Source organism: Erithacus rubecula (genome assembly GCF_903797595.1).
Source record: "Erithacus rubecula genome assembly, contig: SUPER_Z_unloc_2, whole genome shotgun sequence".
Classification (NCBI taxonomy): domain Eukaryota; kingdom Metazoa; phylum Chordata; class Aves; order Passeriformes; family Muscicapidae; genus Erithacus; species Erithacus rubecula.
Genome location: NW_027635860.1, coordinates 7,497,204 through 7,520,243, shown reverse-complemented (window position 1 = coordinate 7,520,243; position 23,040 = coordinate 7,497,204). Strand labels below are relative to the sequence as shown.

General features: G+C 38.2%; 1 protein-coding gene across 1 annotated transcript in view; it reads right to left on the bottom strand.

The window, feature by feature from the left end:
- SLC28A3 (solute carrier family 28 member 3) overlaps positions 1 to 23,040 on the bottom strand; it is a 37,713-nt gene that overhangs the window by 1,763 nt on the left and 12,910 nt on the right. The window contains exons 4-17 of the mRNA XM_079331103.1: positions 21,777 to 21,868; positions 20,159 to 20,348; positions 18,171 to 18,315; positions 16,841 to 16,954; positions 15,398 to 15,475; positions 10,802 to 10,882; positions 9,745 to 9,825; positions 8,681 to 8,806; positions 8,245 to 8,375; positions 7,308 to 7,476; positions 5,463 to 5,660; positions 2,799 to 2,880; positions 1,892 to 1,990; positions 42 to 165 (exon numbers count right to left, since the gene is read on the bottom strand). Coding sequence (XP_079187229.1) covers positions 42 to 165; positions 1,892 to 1,990; positions 2,799 to 2,880; positions 5,463 to 5,660; positions 7,308 to 7,476; positions 8,245 to 8,375; positions 8,681 to 8,806; positions 9,745 to 9,825; positions 10,802 to 10,882; positions 15,398 to 15,475; positions 16,841 to 16,954; positions 18,171 to 18,315; positions 20,159 to 20,348; positions 21,777 to 21,868 — 1,710 coding nt within the window. The remainder of the gene's footprint in view (positions 1 to 41; positions 166 to 1,891; positions 1,991 to 2,798; positions 2,881 to 5,462; positions 5,661 to 7,307; positions 7,477 to 8,244; positions 8,376 to 8,680; positions 8,807 to 9,744; positions 9,826 to 10,801; positions 10,883 to 15,397; positions 15,476 to 16,840; positions 16,955 to 18,170; positions 18,316 to 20,158; positions 20,349 to 21,776; positions 21,869 to 23,040) is intronic.

Here is a 23,040-nt window from a genome sequence, read left to right as displayed (position 1 = left end):
GCTGCCTAAATTTTTCTCAGAGGATAAAGTGCTCACAATACCTGGTGAAGAGATGCTGGCAGCATTCAACCAGCTCTGTGCTGTTGGGAGGGAAATCTGTGAAGTTGGAAGCATTTCCTAATAAAATATGGCAAGGAACTTCCATACCAGGGACAGTCAGCATTCCTGTGAAATGTTACAATTTTCTTAATGAGTAATGGAAGAGGAAGATAAAACTTGAGACTTAGTCATGGGGTCTTGATCAAATGAACCATCCTGGCTGATGCAAAATCACCATTTAAGGAGATTGTGTAAAGGCACAAGGCCAAAACCCTTGAACTGTGGGACTTCTAATCTGAATAATTTTAAAGAACTGAACTAAGGAGCAACCACAACAATTTATTTACTTTTTATATGTAGAAATGAAACTACAGCAACCTGTTACACTTGGATAGTTTTGGTTTTCTTCCCCACTGCTGGGTCAGTGTGTTTTCATCAACCAAAATGAAGCTATGCTGCATTTATAGAAGTGAAAATAAATACAGAACCTCTCTTTTGCTTTAAACTGAGCTTGCTTTGATAGATATTCTCTAAAATTTCCTATAAATACTATAAACACTAATGTCATCATTCACTGGAGTAGTGGAGACACAAAAGTATGAAAGTAATAGGTCCTTCTAAATGTAATGTTATGGAACTTGGGCACATTTTTAATATATTCTTATCCTAACTGGGGTAATAGAAGTTGCTTGACTTTTCTACTTTCTCCTGAGCAGAAGGAAAGCATTTGCCATGGCAGGAGTGGGTGGAATGCAATTTTCTTTCCAAAGCATATTCTATTATCTTGGAGGGATTTTCTCAGTGGCTGTTCACAATATTATTCTTAAGATCAGTAATGTGAAATGACACATTTTAGTAGGGCTTCCTGGTTCCTCAGTTATGCAGAGTAGTGTCATGTATTAAAATATTATGGATTGGCTGTGAAACTAATGTTATTTTAAGTGTGCTGTTCTGTAGCCTTCAGAAAACAGTGTGGGCTTATCTTTAAAATGTGGATATGTTTCTGCTGCTACCATGAACACAAAGGTGTAGAGATGTTGTGGTAGAAAGAGACATTGTAGTTTTAGCTACATAAACTACCAAGATCTTTCTTTGCTGTTGAAATATGAGTGCTTTAACCTCCATGATACAATTTTGTATATTACATGCTCAGGAAAGAGAACTGGAAAAGAGATTATGAAATACTGAGAATAAATTTTGCCTACTGAAACATATAAATTAATTAATCTTTTGAATAATTAATTTGTTCTTTTTAATTTACTCCCTAAAATGACTGTTGGATTGTGATTGTTTGCTCAGATTGAAGCTGAAATTTTGAAAATATGGATCAGCTGTGGAGTCCCATTTTAGGACTATTTCACGAACCTAAGTGCTGTGTGGAAATAATACCCAATCAAAATATTGGTTTAACATTATGACAAAGAATTCTTCAGGCTCTCCCTTACTCTTTCTTTTTTACACTCTTTCATTACACTTTTTCTTTTCCAAAATTAGTTCTCTATTCCCGTATCTAGTGGTGGAGGAGGGATTGTAATTCATCTATAACATGCTTTGTTTATGAGTCATGTATTCTATGCAGACAAACTAACTAATTAAAAAAGCTCCAGCAAAAAACTCCTTCATTAAAACATCATACCACCCTCCCAAAAATACAGGCATAATGGAAGAACTAAAATCTTTACATGTTTTCATGTTCTAGTTTTCAAGAACCTTCTGTCTCATATCAACTTTTAATCCTGCCAAGCACAAAAGTACATGTGCTTGAGTGACAGGGGCAGGATATAGTATGGTGCTGGTGCAGTGCCTTGTGGTGGTCACTGACTGTAGGGGACACCAAACCCGAGCACTGTACCTGCGACACAGGCCGTCATGAAACATGCCACAGTTCCTGCAATCATTGCTCTGAAAGCACTGTCGGCTATTTCCTTCTTTTTTGAGGGAGCAATGCTTGCTGCGAAGAAAAACAAAATGTATGTCAAACAAATACATATAAGGAAGGTGAATCTGACAGCTTTTTTTGGAGTTATTTACCACCCTGTATTTTAAACTATGGGAAGCATAGAGGAAAAATGTCACATTTTTTAGCGGATTATTTGAAGCCTAAGTGTTGACTCTCTCTGTTAAGAGGGTGGCTTATATATAAAATGCTAACATTTGTTTGCTTTGGCAATTTGCATATCTGTGCTGGATTGTGCCCTTGAGAAGAGTCTGGCCCCATGGCTGGGTCTTGCTCCTCTATGCTGCCCCACTGCTGGCACTGCAGAGCCCACTGTGGCTTTAGGCTAAAGAGGACTGCCAGCAATTCTAGCTACCTGATGAGGAACTCAGGTGGCTTCTCAATTTTTCTTTTTCCATTGAGATCTGAAAACCTCTTTTTTTCAATTCTTTCCCTATACACCTACTTCATGTATGTGTTATGTTTACAAGAAATGGCCAAATTCATCTTTCAAACCAGCATGTTATGGAGCTGATCTGCTTTTCCTGAATCTCATGGGTAGTACTAGCTCAGACTCATGTTTGATGACTAAACAGGGAAGGCTATCAGAAGGGCTTGGTTCCTTCTCCGTGCCTTCAGCACCTCTTTCAGTACCTCCACACCAAAACCTGTGCCCCTCTGGGTGCCCTTCCATTCACAGTTGAGTGCTAGGCCTTGGCAGAGCAGCTGCTCAGACCCTAATGTTAGCTTCACTCCCAGCCTGTTCCTTTGGGTGATTTTTTTTGTGATTTGCTCGACAAACAACTGTGAGAGTGGTTCTTACTCAGGCCTCCTATTACCAGTCCCAAGGAGCCGAAGTTGGCAAAGCCACAGAGAGCATAGGTGGCGATGACTTCAGAGCGAACCTGAAAAGCAAAGACATGCCCTCTGAGTGGTTTTAAACAGCTCATTGTGATTTAAAGGTCTGAAAACATGGCATTGTGGCTCTGAGTACAAAAATAACTGTCTTGCTTGGTTGGTGCCCAAAATGTGGCTTTCATAAAGGTAGACTTGTTACCTTGTTGAAAGTCACAGGCTTTTACACCCACTGCCCATGTGAGGACTCACAAAACCATATGATGATTTTATCTTTCACGTATACTGTTGTGCCTTTTTGAAGTGAGTACTAGTAATTAAAGAAAAAAACCCCACCCTTATCTTACTAGTGGCAATTTAGTTGTTGTTTTCTGAAAGTATGAGTCAGAGAGCTATAACTCAACTTGTTTTTCACAGCTGGATGCTTCTATAAAACTCTTTTGAAATCTCAAGTTTTGGCATGCATTCTTGACTTCTTTGTCCCTGAAGAAGCAGAGGACTCTATATACAAAGCTGTTTTGTGCACGTTCCACCCTGTGCAAAGAAGGCAAATTGGTCTTCTAGAAAGTGGATACATTGACGTGCTGACAGGCAGGAAGGGACATTATGATTTTGGAATCCCCATCAACAGCTTATTTCTATATTGACTTCTGCCACCTTTCTCCCCTTGCGGAATATCCACTAAGCCTGGACCTCAGAGCAGAGACAAGGCAATTGCCTTTGCCTCCACAGAGGGACCCCTCACAGGACACCAAATGACTTCACATAAAATCAGGCTACAAACCTTGCAAGCCTTCAAACAAACATAGTTCAAACATTTTGAGAAAGGAGGCAACATATCTCAGCAAATGGATTTTTGTTCCCCTATTTACTGTGGTTTAGGTTCAAGCTGAAAATGAGCAAGTGTTCTAGCAGGTTTCCTGTTTATTAGGAGTTTCTCTGGTTTAATTCCTCTTTTATGAACATCAATTTGGAGCTACTTTCAATCAATCTGTACAAATGCAGGAAAATGTTTTTCAAGTACACACTCTACCAGCTTTTCCTAGAAAAAGCTCTGTGTACTCTGATCTCCCTGCTTTCATTTGCACTTTCCTAGCTCCGAAAACAGGAAGCCATGTAATTAATGACTCAGGTGAAGACACTTGTTTGCTCAGTCTGAGTGAATATCTGTGTGGATGAATTAGAGATCTCTGCAGCTGAAGAGAAATTAAAAATGGAAGCCAAGCACACCCTCACCTGAACCCTGCTGTAATTATAACAGGTACTAGCCAATTTTTACCAGTGTTATTAATCAAAATTGTTTCTATTTCTCAGAGCTTTTTTGCCATGGAGGGTAATACAACTCTTCAGAGGTACTAGAAATGAATGTGGAAGTTCTATATGACATCTTATGGTGAAGAAAAAGTGAAATAAAGTTCCTAGGATCTGTGTTTTAAGGCTGCATTTCATACTTAAAAACTCTTATTCACTTATGCAGGAATACAGTGTCATATTCACACAGTAGAAGGAGACACAGCAATAGCAAAACACATCAAAGATCATTCTAGCCCAGGGATCTATAGCCAGGAATTTCAGGAACACTGGTAATGGATACTCAGGCAAGGATGTGAATATTTCAGGCCATCTGGCTTTCTACCTCCACACGTGAAATATATTCTGCTAATCAGGAATGCAAGTGGTCAGGAACTTGTTTCTGGTTTTTAATATAAGAGATATCCACACCGTTCCATCTGATTCCAAGAAGCAAGTAAGAGCTGTACAAAATACTTTCTAATTCAGGGCTTCTCCACAGTGACAATCTGTCTTGATTTGAGAAAGAAGGATCAGTAGAGATGCAAAGTTGGATACCGTGGTTTTTGTTGTCTGTGCTCAGGATGTACAGCATGTGCTGTGTTTGTGAATGCCAGATAGTGGAGCTGTCACGTCTGCAAAGGTCAGTTTTGGTCACTTTGCATGACCTTTGGCCCCATGCACACATGCAAGATGCTTTTAGCATTGCCTTCCTCAGAGCACTGTAGTAGGATCTACTGCTTGCCCAACAACTTATGTCTGTTGGGTAAACTGTGAATGAGAGGTGGGACAAGGCTGAGATTGATTGAGACACACTAGTTGGACTCAGTGTGGCAAGGGAGGTGTGTATGCCATGTCATTTATTACTGCCCTCTGTGGAGAGAACCATAGCCTACAGCAAAGGTGTGCCAGTAATGCCACCTGCTAGAGCTTCCTGCATGCCTCTCTTCCAAGTTTAATGCTTGGACAAACCTCTAAGGGCAGGAGGATCTTCAAGTTCTTCTGCAGGGTTTCTTTGGGAGAGTAGGTCATAGAGAAGTGCTGAGAATCAGGTAAGAAGAAATTTGCCTTGATGACAATCTCTGTCTTTAGTGTAGTGTCCTGGAGGACACTGCATGTTTCCCAACCCACCCCCTTCTGTTTGTATGCTTGTTCAAGGCAGGGCAATAACAGTCACAGCAACTGCACAGAGCAATTTCACACTTTCATACTTGAACTCTGTTGTTCAAAAACACATCTTAGAATAATATGCAACCATTTTATGCCAGTATGAAAAAATAAATTGAGTTTCAAATTGGAGTACTTTATCAAATAAATCTGTAGAACAGAAAATAGTACTTACTGTCATAAACTGTTTCACACCATTAATGTACATGCTTCCACCCTTTTTTCGGTTTTGAATCAGCTTTGAAAGGCGCTCATAAGCCAAAAATTCATTGAAGAAAGTTTTGTAACCTAGTAGTCCACCAACAATAAAACTGTCTTCCCAGTCTACTCCCATCATGAAAGAGAATGGCATGAAGACATAAGCACAAATGTTCTGCAAAATGTATAAGAAGGTCAAAAGACATGGTCAAAGAACAACAGCAGGCAGTAAGTTCTTTCAACTTAAAAATAAGGATGGTTTTATTTTAGCAAATTGGAAAATTGGCCTTGACCTTTTCCTGCCACGAACTCTGGGAGAGTTTTTAATTGTCAGACATGCTCGAGTAACTTTAAAACATTAATCCAGATTCTAGATATAACAAAATATTATTATATGCCACTAATTTTATGTCGAAAATAGAGCAATGTTTTTTGTGCCTTCTTTTCCCTCAATAATGGCTTCAAATTAAGCATGGTGTTTGATGAAAAGAAGGAAGATTGAACTAAAAGAGCTGATAAGAGAAGTGAGGATTCTAATTCTTCTGCTGATTGAATCAAATGTGTTAATGAACATGCTTAATTATCAGGTTATTGGACTCCAACTGGTATAAACAAAAGACTTGTCTCTGCATAAAATCTGTGCATCTGACACAATTAAAGCTGTATCTATTTTTTCCTGACATTATAAGATTTATGCAAATTGAAAAAGAAATCCCATATCACCGTATAGCTTATTTCCATATGACAGAAAATAGCTCCAGCTGTGAAAGGGTTCGGTCAGATTGTCCTTAGGGGATGCAAGAGAGGTCTTCAGGCAGTTACTATTTGTGGCTGATTTCTCTGCCCACAAAAGGTTATACACTAGTGTCTCTCCTAAGGGAAGATTGGCTGCATGCATCAATGTCTGAGCGTCTCAGTGCCTTGTAGACTTGTTACTTGTCCAATCTTACACCACCCAGCAATTATGAAAATATGAGGTCCTGATGAGTATGCCTGAGGCATGCATACTTATGCCTTTCCTCATCTGTGGGTGTCCAGGGCACAGCAAGATATCTGTGAAAGCTTGGAAGGGTAATAACTTAGTATTGCTGAAGCATATCTGTTATGAGTGGCTATTCACCTCTGCAGTACCTTTAACACAAGTTATATCCATGTTTCTCACAGGGCTTTTATTAGGCTCTTGCAAAACAAAAAGGCCAAAGCCACTGAAACTGGGTGATTGCATAGGGTCAAAAATTACATATAGACCTAGGTTCAAACAGAAGTCCTGTTTGAAACCCATCAGCTCTGTTGAGACATTTGGGTGCATTTACATTTGAGACATTTGGGTAGTTCTACATTTTAATTGTATTGAGAACTAAGTCGGGTTTCAGGCAAGTCCAGCCTTTCCCCAGTGTCCCTAGGTTTATCCTAGTGAGCATCAAGGATTTGATGGAACCTTCTGAAGCTAAAGCCACTTTTATATTTAGCTGAAGGAGATGTTAATGGCTTGGCAAATATGTAACTAGCAGCTGGGCAGCACTGCAAAGTCAGAGAAGGAATGTGCTAGCCTACTCTGTATAAACATACCTTGAGGGCTGGCAAGAACACTGCAGAGGGAAACTATATGCCAACTAATAGGTATAGAGGTACTTACATGGCAAAAATTTTTTACTTTAACTGTTAAAAAATTTTTCAGAACATGCAAATAAGATGTGGGTTTAGATCATGTTAAAACTAAAAATGAGAACAAAAAAACCCCAACTACAAACCACACAAGCACTTAAATTTGAGAAAGACAAATTATGCATGTATGTCAGCTGGAAGAACCTGGAGATCATACCTCAAAGCTCAGCTGTGGATAGTCAAACAAATTGCCCACCCAAGAAAGGGCTGAGTCAAGGAAGCTCAGCAGGGCAAGGAAGGAGATCACATTCACGGCGATGTTTGCTACCAGCCCGATGGAGGTAGAGGCACCCTCACTGGCTGCTTGAAGCAGGTTCTTTGATTCACTTTGCCAATGAAGAGAAAGCCAGAATGTGAACATCTTTAAATTCATGAACAAATAACAGAACTAAAAAGTATGTGCACTTCATTAGATTTTTAGTACTGAAGCTATCTCTATGGTCATAGAGAAAATAGTGAAGAGGAATGATGAGGTAAAGTAGGCTTTTCCTGTCAGTCCTCATGGCAGACACTTGAAGAGTATTCTTGTAGTGGCCTGAGGATTCTGGTATGTTCAGGGTTGGGCAGGATATGGATCAGATCTCAAAACTGTAGCTCTGCTAGGATTAGGCCATGGTCACTGCTCTTCTACCACCCAGCCCTTGCAGAAAAGCCTGGGTCATTCAGGAACAGGTCCTTCCAAGCCTTTCTGCTTTACCTGTCATTATTAGGAGAAGTCTCCCTGCAGAAGGGCAACGAATTTGCTGCTGTTGTTGAAATGATTACTTTACCTTTGTTTTTTATATGTTTGTATTTGAAGATTCATTACATAAAAAAGACAGCAACACTACATGGGAAAACCTCCTGGCAGGTCACCTCAGGTAGGCATTTCCCTCTTTCTTTGGAGAGTTTACAGTTTGGCCCAGTTCTTTGGCATATGTTAGATTGTAATGGGGCACACTCACCTCAATTCATAAATCAACCTTTTGCAGTATTTAGTCTGTAATTACTGCTTGCACACCTACAACATAATCCCCTAAAAGTTTATGTGTGCAGAATTTTTTTTCAGATTTCATTTTTCCAGTAGTATTAACTAGTACCTACAATCAGCTTACCTTTTTGCCAATTGTATGCCACTCCTCAGAGTTATCAGAGGCTTTTCAGTTTCAGGCCAGAATAATTTGGAGACAGCTAATGATGCTGGTGCTGACATGACGGAAGCCGTCAGTAGATGGGAGGAGGAAACCTAGAATTTCAAGTAACAGAAAATACTCCATTATAACCATATTATGCACAAACATGTAGGAATGCAATTAAATTTTTTAGTTGTTTGGATGACAGGAGGTCATTAAAAGTACATATTGCTCATAAGAAGAGAATGAGCTGTCAGAAGACCAGGGAATTTTGTGAATAGTTCCTTCAGAGACAAAAAAAAAAAACCCGAAACAGTGGAAATGCTAGAGGAACACCTCTAAAGAATTATAACTGCGCTAAATACTTAAATGATTTCAAATAAACCATAGATTTTATAGTTCTCTTCCATTGTCTTACCCCAAAAGAAATATATGCTCCTAAGACACTTCCAGCAATAGTTGCAAATCCTGCTGTCATGACTGCATGGAGTTCAGATTTGGTGATATATGGTAAGTAAGGCCGTACCAGGAGAGGAGACTCTGTCTGAAAGCGAAAAACAAGCACCAAATTCAGAAATTCCTAATAAAAGCCCAAAGATTTCTTTTATTAAGGGCAGAAAAATGAGTGTCTGCATCATGCTTTCTGAGGTATCTTTGACTAGTTAATCCTAGTGCTAACGAGTGCTCAGATTTCAATAGATTGGGGCTTTTTTATCCCAGGAAACCGACAATTCTGGCTGATTTGCTGTCTCCCAGAAAGGCACAATGAAACTGCCAAGACAGGGACAGCCACAGGTCTGAGCCACAGATAAGACTGTTAGTCAAGTGAAACATGTCCCTCTGGCATGTGTGTGAAGCACATCCTGGGGGCAGTGTTATGCAAATGTACGACTCTAAATCTTGAAGCAGTGTGATATGGTGATGCACCACTGCTAAATGCCATGCAAATAGTGCATTTGGGCTTGATTGTTAATTGTCGATCTTTCTACGCTGCTTTTAAGCTTGGGACAGACATTTCGGGTTGTGGGTTTAATGCATATCCCATTAAAGTGGTCTGCTAGATGCTGTCCACTCTTTTTGTGAATAAGGCTTTATACTGTTAGCCCTGGATCTGTTTTCTTCACTGTCTCTCTCTCCTGCCCTTGCCTTCATTCCACTTGCCTGTTCAACTGAAAAAGAACCCTGAAATTGTTATTTCTTCACTGCCTTGGACTAATCTATCAGAGAGATCTATTATCTATCTACATTTTTGCTTGACCTTCTGTTGGGAAAACATATCACTTCCCAAATCCTTTCCACTGTGTATCACTGCCAACATATGAACATACCGCAATTTTGGAAATCAATCATCACACTTGCTGTAGTGGAATCCTAGCTTTATGAGATTATTTTTTTATTACACAAATGCCCATGAGCAACATTATTTCCCTATATTCTGTAATATTGCTACATGTTAGCGTGTTTTTCCGGGCTCCAACTCACCTGTCCCACAAATATGTTACCTGCAGCTACCAGAGACTCAACGGGAGTTGTCCTCATGAAGACGTGCATTATCCAACCAACCTAAAATGATTTTTTAAAAAGAAACAAAAATTTGTTCTGCCCGTTCCATGCCTTTCTTGAGTTAATAATATCAATCTAAGAGTTCAGAAACATGTTACAATACTTCCTGAGTTACTGATTTCAGTTTAAAGGAATAGCAGATTCGTGTAATTGTTACATGCTAAAATAAGACAGAGGAAGAGTAACTTAACAGAACTGAAAGTACTCCAGGCTCCTTCTGGGCATAAAACCGTTAAACTAAATTAAACAAAACAGATATTTCTATGTATTCTTATTACTTATCTTCTTGCCCAAAAAGACTTGGATCATAAGAAGGGAAAAAGTGTGAAATTTAGATTAAGGCTAAAAATGCCTCATTGCGACTTTAGCACACAATGTCAGCTAGGCTGTATAACAATCCTGTGAATGTAAAGGGCAAAGCACTTTTAATTTAAGAATATCTTTAAATTAGGTTTAACTACCACCGTAGAGGAAGACCTTTTCCCTCATATAATAGGTTTTTTTTGACAAATAGGACAAAAAGTGGACTTGATCTTATCTTGTTAGACAGTAGCACTACACATAGATGCTGACAGAAATGAACACTCAGAGAGTGAGGTGAGGAATCTGATTTGGTCTTATCTGGGTATCTATGATGGGAAGATACATACAATCGCTACTGAAATGCTTAACAGAAATCCATTGTCTGTGATTTAATCTCCATCACCATTTTGAGAGCTGGGAGAATGGCAAGCAAAAAGTAAGATTTAAGCAAGTATGGCATCTGAGGAATGCTAAAGCTAGCCAGACAAATCTAAGAATTAATATGACATAAGCAATGAAACCAGACTGAGAGAGAGAAAGCGTGTTATGTGATTCCAATTAAGATTTTGCGATGGCAACATTTGAAACTATTTCCAGGCTATGGTTCCTCTGCACTTGCTGAAAACATTTCTCACACTAGCCAAATGAGCACCTAATTGGCAAAAATGCTTACCTTTCCAATAAGCCACTGCATAAATCCAACGTGGTAAAGCATAGACATAACCGTACTGAAGAAAATCACAATTGGCAGTACCTGATTGGAAGAGACAAGTTAATTAAAACCTCTACAGTGGTTTCCTGTCCTTTAGGCTATTTATTCTTTGAAAAATAGAGTCATGTTTTTGGTGTTGTACTTACTGGTATTGAAAACTTATCATTAAGTTTACACTTGTGCTATAAAATTGTTGACTTTCCTGCTTGTGTTGTAATTAAATAATTTTCATTTGTCTACCTTGTTTTCTAACACAATTGCAATTGTTTGGAACTAGAAACTCTTTAGCTTAGCATAACATACATTAATTTATAGCTATGTTTAAGTAAATTCGAACATTTGCATCCTTTTAAAAGAATCAATTTAAAGGTATATACTTACTAAATACAAGAAGTGAATAGATCTCTTACTGTGGAGACTGAAAAATACTTTCATTCAATATAATTTAAAAGAATTGCATGAATGCCTAACTCACTCTCATGGGCTATTAAAACCACTCTCTGATTGGGTTTTCATCCTGAATAAAACTAATATAACTTGATTTTCAAGTAAGTGAAATAAACAGTACAGCCCCACTTCTATGCTAATATACAACAGAAAGAAATTCCCCCACCCCTGAAAAGGTCTAAAATTAATCAGACAGAATAGTTACAGCTAAAACAGTAGCACTGTCATGTGAAAATGGACTTCTTTGACCCTTAATGTGGAGAGATTTATTTTGCCCTTAGTGTTTAATTTGTCTGTCAGTGTCCCCAGGAAAGCCAAGACCCTTGTACCTGGCCAGTCTGTCAGCACCCCTCCAGGGTGAGAGTCCTTAAGTAAGCAGTCCTGCTGGATTGGCAGATGGTTTGCCTGTCTTAGGGAAACACACCACCAGCATAAGGGAGACCTCTCAGCAGGTCTTGCCCTTTTTACTGGAGTGTGTTACCCACTGGCTAACTGTCAGCATACAAAAGGGTTCATATGAATAATTTAAGGAATTGCACTCTTATTAATATAAAATTGTGACAGGTTAAGGCTCAGATTGCTGCTGATTTTATCTGACTGCAAAAATATATTTGAAGGAATACACAGACAAGTTCTAGTAGCCAATAAGAATATTCAGGGTGCATAGAGCCTGGTTCTTACCCAATGGGCATACCTATGGGAAAGAAGACAGGGTGAGCCCGTTGACTGATCCCAGCTGTTAAAATGAAGTCTTCCCTAACATTCCCACCTCTCTCAGCTTACATGTGAGTTTGAGGGACTCTAGTCATACATACCTTTCTTACTAATTAGTGGAAAATTCTCTCCCTTTGCTTTTAAAAATACATTCAAAAAGAATGTAGAGTACATTCCAGTGAGGGTTGGTTGTACACTGAGGATTGGGAGCAGGTATCTTTGACATGGAGGTGTACATTAATATTATTATTAGGCTTTAATAAAGCAAGCTTGTCTAAGGAGAGGGATTTTGCCACAGTTGCTGGGTCACCAGTGGGATATCTTCCCCTCTTTCCCTAGGTTGAGTTGATATGTGGTTTATCAGCCACAAAGTACCACCATGTTCCCTTCCCTGCAAGGACTTTTCCACAGGGCCAGGCCGTGGTGCCTCCACTCCACTCTACCCTCCATACCATGCTCTTAACAGTTGATGGGAAATCTTCATGGAAGAGGTTTCAAGTCATGTACCAGCCATATTCCATACAGAAAACATTCACTATGATCTACCCTGTATTATAACTCCCATTCAAATGCAACTATAACCCCTCAGTTTCCTCTAAGTGTATCCCCAGTTACCAGTCCACAGGGTCAGCAGTCATTTTCCCACACCCACTGAAACCAGGAAGCTTTCATATGTATTCACTAATGACATAATGCATTATAAATAAAATCAAGGAACAGAATGAAAAACAACAAACCACTTTGTTAGTTCAGATCTTTTCAGTACATAGACTATGCCTTTCCAGAGGAGAGTTGGTACTATCAACAATTTTGATAAACATTTAGAAATTCAATTTTGATGATCAGAACCTTTCAATGAAAGGACAGAGTGCAATTAACCAATATTTTTGTGCTGTTCAACAAGTTAATATAATGTTGCTTTCTCCAGATTGGTTCCTTGATCCTTTTTGCAATTCTGTAGGGACAGTTTGCCATGCAGTTACGGCAGACAGTTTAGTTCAGTAAAATTAATATTTTTCTCTCCTGTCTTTTCTTCTGTTATTACCATACAGAGCAGGTAGTTAAAATTCTTGGCTGCTCTCAATTTCCCTCCTATTTATGGCTTGATGTTTAACTTTGTCCTTATTTTCTTTTAAGAAGTTGCTGTTGAGGTTTAAGAAACATCCTGCTTTTTCATACGCTCCTAAAGATTGACCTTCAAAGCAGAGCCTTTCTGAGGGAACCATAATTCTCCTGGTGTAAAAAAAAAGCTACAGATTTAGCAGAAGCCTAATTTATTCCTTGTTCAAAGCAAACATCATCTTTCATAATATAGAAGACTCAATACTGAAAAGACTTTTTCATCTATGTAAGTACTTGGAAGTGCTTGTTTATGTGGGCAAGTGTGTTTTTTCAGAACTCTGAACCTCTGCATTTGCCTGCATAAATACACATTTAAAATAATCTGGTTTATAGATGGACATGTGTGTGTTTTAGACTAATTAGCGCTTTCAGAACCATATGCTCAAAGGCACTGGGAGACTGGTAGAACTGGTCAGACCATATCCGAGTGTGCATATGAGCATACAGGATATGTTTGCTCTGGCAACATGTCCACTTCACCTGGCAGAAAACTGATGTGTCCCTGCATACTGCTAGGAATGCAGTATGGATACAACAAGACTCTGATTGTTTTCTGCAAATATATTCTGTCTCTTGTCTAATCTCTCAGGAGCTAAGCATTGTCTTTTGGATGATACTTTAAAACATCTTGGGGCAAAATTTGGAAAGGTCATCACAACATGCAAACCTGATAAAATATCTGAAAGAAAACAAAAAGCACTTTGGACCAACTTAATGTCTAAATAAATGAAAAGTATTTCAAGAGAGAACAGGCTGGCTGTCATTCACTGTTGTTGGAAGAGGGCATTCTCTGTGTATAGGAGGAGCAGATGGAGCACATTTTGATATTGCTGTACACTTGTCTGTCACTCTGTTTACCATATATATATATGTATGTATATATTCCTATATATATGCAGCTTTGAAAACTAACTTGTTTTCTTGTTTTTCAGTGTGAGAATAATCTACATGTTCCTGTTATCATCTTCTAGAAATTCCATGGTTTTTCTGGCCATAAGACTGATGGATGTTTGCCAACACAAAGGCAAGCTTTTGGCTATCTAGTCCCTAGATATGGCTTTAGTAAGAAAAGTGTTTTGCACCATCAGTGAGGACTCAAAATCACCGTGAAAGAATCATATTCATAAAGCATTATGAAAAACCACACCAAAAATTGCATAGGGTGGGGGAAGGGGAGGGGGAAGTGAGGGTTAAATAATTTAATCCCTAAAACATGTAGTTGGGAATCAAAATTGTTATTTGAGTGCTCATTAGAGTAGGAGGAGCCTGGAAAGTGAAACAAAATGTGCAAAAGGAATGCTCTCAAAATGTAACTAATATTTATTGATGATATGCCTAAATTTTATTTCCTTTCTAAAACATTCTGATTGTTCTTAGTAGAAGCCTATTTACAGACAGAACCTTTTCTTCTCAAGCAATGAAAGAACTAAGTTTGCAGAACATGTAGTTTGGAATATCACCTCAACAAAAAGGAAGATAAAAGGCATGTAAGCCCAAGGTCAGATATCTGAAATAACAAAAGAATGGTCTCTGAGTAAGTCATGATACATTTCTTATATTTATTTGGTTATTTTGGTTGGTTTGGGGTTTCTTTTGCTTTGTATGTTCTTGATTCCAGCCTAAGCATGCACTGTGGCGTGAGATACATCTCAAAGCAAAACCCAGGAGGATGCTGGTGAAGACTAGAGAGTACAGTGCAGATAAACTGTATTCCAGCTGTTTCCCAAAAAGGTCTCTTAAAAGACAGATGGGAAATCTCCCTGTGATCTTACCAATGCAAAAGTAATGCAATTTCCTATAATTTTCCTGCTTATGCAGCTTCTAGCTCTTCTCCCAGGCATGAATAAATACACATCTAGGCTTTCCATTTCTTCAGGGGAAACTATGTGAAGCAGTGGTATGTACAGTGCTTAAGGGTAAACAGGATAGCATGACAGAGCACTTTTACTCCTAGAGAGATAGGGAAGATTGGCAGGAGATAATATTTCTGTCAGTAGCCAGATACAAGCCTTTTAATCTATTCCTTGTAGATATTCCAAAGTTCTACATGCAGTATGTTTTTATAAGTAGACTAAATAAGTGCAATCTAACTAAGTGTATGGCAGTGAATGAAAATATTACCAAATTTTCTATTCAGAATATCACATAATAAGAAGTAGTTTACCTGTTAATTTCTGTGGTGACTACATGAGTATGACACACAATCAATTTCCCAGCTATACTGTTCCTCTTACTGTGTCTATCTGCCACATACACCATATACAACCATCTTACCTTAAAAGCAAAGAAATGTTCTGTGTATTTGTCACCAAACACAAACTTGGCACCTGCATCAGAGTACTCCAGAAAAGTCTAGGGACAGAAAGCAAAGTAAATTAGCTATAAGCTCTGGGTATTTGCCAAAACTGAATAAAATATTGCTAGTTGTCTTGCAGAGATATTGTGAGGTCCAAGAAGCTTGGGTTCTAATTTGTAGGGGTCCAAGCCTTGCTGACTATTTGGCTGAACAGAGGGTCTTTATTGTGCTCTGCTGAGTATCCAACACAATAGAGGAGTTCCAGCAACAATGAAAAACACATTTACTTTTTAATCCCAATGCTGTGGTGCATTTCCATGCTCCATCTGATGCAAATAAGTACAATGAATTATGCAGCTTAAAATGAAGATTTGATGGCTGAAATAATGAGTTTCGAAAGGTGTAGTTAAAAGCTAGCCTGAGGGAATCTTCTACTTTTAAATTTTGATCCAGTGCATTTTTATACTTTTGATGCAAATATATGCATTACTGTTACAGTTTAAAATAGAGTTAAGATGCAGTTTACAAGAGATACAGTAATTAGTTCTGACAGGAGAGACTGTAAGACATGAAAATATAAAGCTAACAAAAGGGGGCACCAGACCTGCTTCAGTTAGAGACTGAGAGCCTGGTGAGAAAACCCAGATGACTCCCAGTGTCTGCAGATTAGTAAAACAACAGATCTGTGCCCTTGCTCCTGCACAGAGAGTACATTCTGCACTGTCTAGTTTTACCTGTGCTTAATTACCTGTGAAGGTGAGAATAGTATCCCTGAGGTGAAAAGACTGAATGTCCTTTAGAGGATAGTCTCTGATCTATATTTTGGATATTGCTTATTCATTACTTTACTGTAATGAAAAAAGTAACAGACTTTTTTTAAACAACTTTGTGTCTGCAAGGATACCTGTGGATAGATCCCGTCCACTTTCTAGAGATTCCTTACATCATGCAGATCTGGCTACCTGTATGTAGCTGAATTAATTTTCTTATATGTCATGAGGACTATGAAATGTCCTTGATGCTAGGAATATGCTGCTCTGAAGATAGGCCTGTTCCCTTAATCCCAAGGCTTTTCAGCATATTGTGTTTATTGCAAGGATGATGAGCCATTTCTAAGAGTTCCTATGAATGCCCTGGCACAACAGTAATTTGTTTTTCAAGAATGCCAATTTATAACTTCAGCCCAATGATAGTAAAGCCAATAATAAATGGGATTACTCTGGCCATTGTATGAACTGAACAAAAAAATAAATGGGAAGGTTGAACTCAGGAAGTTGATTACCTTTCTGAGAATCCAGTTTTTCTCAAGAGAAGAAAAAATCAAGGGGCAAATGGATCCTTGAACATCCTGCTTATATAATGTAAGACTCTCAGGACAGACAATTATATTAAACAAGCAAGGATTTTGCTCAATAACTTACCTGGATCTGAATGCCTAGCAAGTTAAATACATCAAAACCCACTTTGGTCCTCAGAATAAGAAGCCCAAGAATAAACTGCATTCCTATTCCTGAAAATACTGGTCTCCAAGCAACCTAGATAGAAAAATAAAGAAACTGCTCATTATTTAAATGAATAATAGTTTACTTTGGATGTTTGTTTAAATAATGTGAGGGGATTGTCTGACTATACTGCAGGATGGGAGCAACTGCCAAAACAGGTTGTAGGGGTCTTAGATCTTCACATATCTGGACACAGAATAAGGAGATTTTGCTACAGGGTTTGTCCTTGTGAATTTCAACTCTGTTTCTGTCCCCTAGATTTAAAGACTTTTGATACTTGAGAACTACTCAGTTTTATATTGTGATTCATCATGTAAAGGCAGTCATAGGAGAAACTGTGTCTGCCTATGATGAGCTCCTCTTCACTACACTAATGATTCCTGTTCTGCTGCCTCAGAAAACATCTTTGTTTTGTGAAAATTTAATCAAATCCCTTACAAAACAAAAAGCTGAGATGGCATTCTCTAATTTAATCAGATCATATTTGAATAACACAAACCAATTAGATGTAACAAGGGCTCATGGCAGAGCACAAAGCACTTGGAGTATGAGTTTTCATCTCAGTTGGAGACAGCAGCAGTTGCAAAGGATAGGGCAAATTCATTAGTCCTTGCTGAGAGGACTTCACCTGTTAAGAAAGTCTCAGTACTGACAGAAGACATGAAAAGTATTGCGAAAACTTGGTGACCTGGACAATGGATGTAATTATTAATGAAAGCATGCAGAGGTACATGAGGCATGCAAACAGGATTTTGTGAAGAATTGTGATGGCTGAACTAAGCTCAGCCTTGGATGCTGAATTTGCAGTGGGAAACAAACTTGTGAGGGGTTAAGAGCTACACAAGTCTATCATATCTCTGGTTCCAGGCAATTTGTATTGACATGATAAGAGTGTCCTCAGATAAGTGACTGTGATGTGCTGAGGGCTGTGGTGAGGCTCCTGTATGTGAAAGCACGGAGGAGGTGTATCTCAGCCTGAGCAACATCAGGGCTGGAACAGAAGATGGACAGCAGCTTCTCAAATAGAGAGAGACAGGCGTTGGTATGTTGGTACAGCCCCATACATGGTCCCCAAGAGTAAAATTACTTTTCTTAGGAATTATCTACAGTGCTTGGTCTCAGGCAAGCCTATATTCTTACTTTCCCACATCTTGTTACTCTTACTACACTTGGTGCTAGGGTTGGGAATACCTTTTTAGACACAGAATTAAAAAATTCCCCAAAGATCCATCACGGAATAAATACTCACTCTGGTTGGATATTTGGAAAAGATAAGCATCAGGAGAACATACATCACAAGCCCACAGAAGGAGATTAGAGGACGGGATCCTCGTTTTGCTGTGTCAAAGATGAGCCAGCAAATGATCATTATAATAAGAGCTGCACACAGTACCCTAGGAAATAAAAAGCATCATGATATCCCGAAAAAGACATTTGGGATGTTTATTTCCCTTCCCACACCCAAACATTTACATCTTTATTTGTGAATAAACTCCTTTTACAATGTATTGTGCTGAAACCTGTAGCTCTACACAATAAGGAACCTGCCTTTGCTGATACACCTTGGGCAACATCCCTTGGTGGCATCTGAAAGAAATGTCCTCCAAGAGAGTATAGGGAGAAACCCAGAACAAGCATGAATGCCTCTTGTCTGGGTGCTATTTCTATTAAATGAGGTGTGATATCCTCCTTTTTTCCCACTTCATCCTTCTTTTCCTACCCTTCCTTCCTTTATTGAATCTTTAGTTCTGAGCAAAAGAGGCTGTGGTATTGTGACATGCATTGTGCTGTTCAGCTGGTGGGCTGATGAAGTACACTCTTCTGAGGAGGTGACTATAAACAGCTCATTTCTTTGTAACCATTTGTAGTCTCTTCAGTGATCTCAGAAACAATGGTATGAGGTGTGTATATCGTTACACTGTTTCTATGGTCACCACTATCAGAACCACATTAAGCTTATTTATTGAGAGTAATTATTGCAACAACAGCCTGGAAGACAGCAAAACAAATCACCCCATATACAGAGAGGAAACATACACAGTCCCAAGTCTTTAATGTCAGTTTTTTCTAAGAGTAAGCTTTCACTGATTTCAGTGGTACTTGAATTCCATCTTTAGATGAGAATTAAAAATATTGCATGCAAACTCCATAAAATGGCTTGCCCATTGCAATGCTTTCTACACCTGAAAGATTTTATGTCCCTTGGGAGAAAACAGTTGAGCACCTAATCTGGTATATGTACAATTTAAAGATTGCAGCCCAGGTAATATAGCACTTACTGCCCCCAACTTGCTCCATCTGCTTGTCAGGGCTCTCCTGCTCCTTTGGCTCGTTCTCCCAGAGAGGCTGCCTACTCCCAGAAGTCATCTAATGGAGCTGCCTACATGTGATTGCTCTCTAATGTGGCTCCTGAGCAGGCTCCTGTACCTTTACAGCACCTTTCTTAGCAATTTCTAAATCTTAAGAATAATCTGGGATGTTTTCCTAAACTGAGAATGACTCCTCCTTAAAACTCTTTATCAGCTAGTAGGTGACCTAGCTGAAACAGAAAGTAGCTGGCCAATTTAATTTTCCTTTTTAAAGAGATTTCCTTTGTTTTTTTCTTTGGTCTACAAGGCTCCTTTGTCTCCTCATTTTGCTGGGGATAATGTCAATATCCCTGATCACTTCTCAGGAATACTTAAAATAAATATCTGACACGTCTAATTACCTACCATTTATCTACCAGGTGAATGTCTACCATCCTAAATCAAAGTCATACAACCTTACCATGACATTAAATCTGGCTGGCATGTTTTGATTCCTGAAGGTCAAGTAAAAATTGCTAGGGGGATATGTGGAAAAGCAGTGCCTAGATAATACACTCCCGTCTTCAGCAGTTTGCAAATGTTAGAGTTAAGTGTTTTATGAACCTAAGAGCTCTATGAACAGTGGAGCGCCTTCTGGTTTGGAGAATGAATCCAAAAGGTTGCAACACACATGAACTTTTGTGAGCATATTCTCTTTCAACAACAAACTTTTCCCATCTCAATTTGTGGTATTTTTCTATGTTTTCTGCCAAGATTTTTCATCCTTAACTACTGCATTGAAATTCTGAATGTGTTTCTGATATCTGATCAATACTGAATTATTCTGTGATTTTATTCAGATATGTATGATTGACTTATCTCCCTGTTCTTATGGGGAAGTAATGTGATATAAAATCATAGGGATAATTTGACAAGTAGTTAATATTACCATTTCAGCCAAAACCACTGTTTTTTCAGGTATTGATCTCCAGGGGAAAAGAATGCAGCAATTCTGTCTTCATATTTAGCTATTAAAAAATCCCAGCAGATGAAGAAGATGGCTAGGACAGTGAAGACAAAGAGTGGCAAAGCTCTCTGAAAATTCAAACTGCAGGCTGCAATGAGTACTGCAAAGTATGCTGTCACAGAAACAAAAATATACATGTCAGTTAGGTTGAACTTTTTAAAAACAGAATCAACTTTTAAATTTATAAAAGATTATCAAAGTCAGGCCTGTGCTTATCTTTTTGGTGCTTTTCTGACTCTCAGCCTAAATACTGAGAAATTTTGCTTGTCTTGTTACTTATGATATATGCTCATTCATATGAAAGGTGGCTTTCATTCTGTTGAAGCAGATTATATGCTTTTGCCAAAGTAAGTTCATATGAAACATGCTAATCACTCAGAATAATTAAACACATCTACAAGAACTTCTTTTTTTTTCTGTGAAAAAAGTATGAATTAAGAGCATGAGCATTATTCCTTTTTTAAAAAGAGGATGAGTTTATACAAAACCAGAAACTATCCAAAACTAGAAATAAACACTTACATGTCAATTGACTAATTTGATGACCTCAAGTAATTGTGAAGCTTAAAAGTAAATTATTTAATAAAGTAGCTATGAAATTACTTATTTAACAGGTTCACTGCTGGTAAATGTTGGCCCAAGAATTTTCAGTTCTTGTAAAGAATGATTTGATTTTGTCTATGGAACATAAAGAGGAAGAACTACTAATTATTGTAATGCAAGCTGTTTTTTATGGAGTTAATGTATGAAATCCTGATATATTCTTAGAACTCACTCACTCGGTCTCTTGAACCAGAATATGTCTCTACTATCACAAAGCAAGACAAGATGATGTTATGAGGGCAGGATAGTCATCATGTAAGCAACACTTTTATAACCACCTCCTGGTGTGCTGATGCCTGTCTCATAGGCATATTTCAAGTCTCTGTGTTCCCAGTGTTCAAAGTAGGAAGATCTCAAGAACAAACTTGGTGAAGTAGAAGGAAACAAATCAACTTACTGGCTAATTAGAAAAGGGAGAAAGAATAATATGGGAGTGATTTTGTAGTGCAAACTAAGTGCAAAATAAGTACATTTACTCTAGAAAAATATTTGCAGTGAATATTGAGTGATAAGGGTCAGGAACAAAAGCTTTCATTTCCAGCCTGTTGACTTCAGTTCAGTCCTGTTTGGTATCTGACAGTTTTTAAAGTGATTTCATGGTCCTGGACAAGTTACTGAAACCGTAATTTTGTAGTCAGCTGGTAATGGAGTAGACACAAAGTCTAAACTATGCTGTTATCACAAGAGTAATTACTAGTCAGACTTTAAACATGCTGGAGAAGCAGTTTAGCAACATTTGTGCTTTTGTTATGTTTGGGAATGAGTGGGGATTTTGCAATCTGAAATTTTCTTCGGGACTAAATTCTTAACTACTTTGAAATACATCATTAAAGACAGTCAAGAGTTTTTATGTCAGACAAAGACATAGCACAGCCTATAATCTCTTACAGGTAAATAAATAAGGCTTCAGCAATCTTGGGTGTAATATATACTGTACCTGTTATTAAAACTCCATAGACCACATAACAAATTCTTGTTTTATGTTTCTTGCAAAATTCACAGAGTTCATCATATTTTTTTTCAAATTGCCTAGGGAAAAAAAATTAACAAAGAATAGAAACATAAGCTCTTGCAGAAGAAAATTGTGTTAAATTGGTCAAAAGTCTTCCACTAAAGTTCACTGATTTTGAAAAGGATTAAATTTGGATCTTAAAATGCCAAATAAAATTGCCTTTTGAGACGGACTTGTTTGGGATGATGTTGGACTGGTTGAGAAGATGGCAGATATCTAATGGAACAACCTGTCATCTACATAATGGGTCAAAGTCAGTAGGCCAGTTCTGCTACCCGCTGAAGTACAGCTCTTCTGTGAAAAGATGTGTCAACAAGGTTAGTGCAAACTGAGTAGGTAGTTAAAAGATTCAGTGTCCATTACTAGACCCACAAAGTCTGTTAATACAGCCAACCCAGTGTTACTGTGTGGAATAGTAGTGTTGCTGTAACTGTGAAGGCCTAAGGCTACATTTGTGTGTGTGCAAAATAGCCAATACCCCTCTAAAACCTTATTGCAGTGTTCATAGATGTTTCTGGACTTTTAAAAATTTGGTTGTTACAACACTAACTTTTTATCTAATCGTCTCATGGAAGTTAAAATTATTCGCAGTTAAGGGAATTAATTCGACACAGATTTCTGATGTTAAATACGCTGGTGACGTGGATGTACATCAATTACAGAAGCAATGGCTAAAAAAACACCTTCATATTGTGCAAGCTGGAAAAAAATTACAGCTATGTCTCTGTCATCACAGGGGCACTGCGTTAGAGAGGCACGTCTCTGAAGCAGTTTCTCACATTCCCAGGCCATAAAAGCAATGTTATATTTAGAAATGCTAATTATCCAGACTGTACTTGTTTGGAAACTAAATGCAGCTGGAGTTAGATGCACACTGAAATCCAGCACGAATACCCTTCTTTTCTGCACTCAAAAAAAAAAAAAAAAAAAAAAATCAATTAATTTAAAATAAATTTCTGAGAAACAAGAAATATTAATTTAAATTATATCAGTACACAGAAGAACAGAGCAGGAGCACACGCCTTCGCAAGTACAAAGAGTAATAGGTTCTCAGAGAAATCTTGATTGCTTTTGATACTTCAATTTCAGTTCTGGGAATTCCTGTTGCTTCACAAATCATCGTGCTTTTTTTTTCTAACTTGTGAGAACATTAGGTTATCTACCCAATCTCAGCAGAAAGATCAGATAC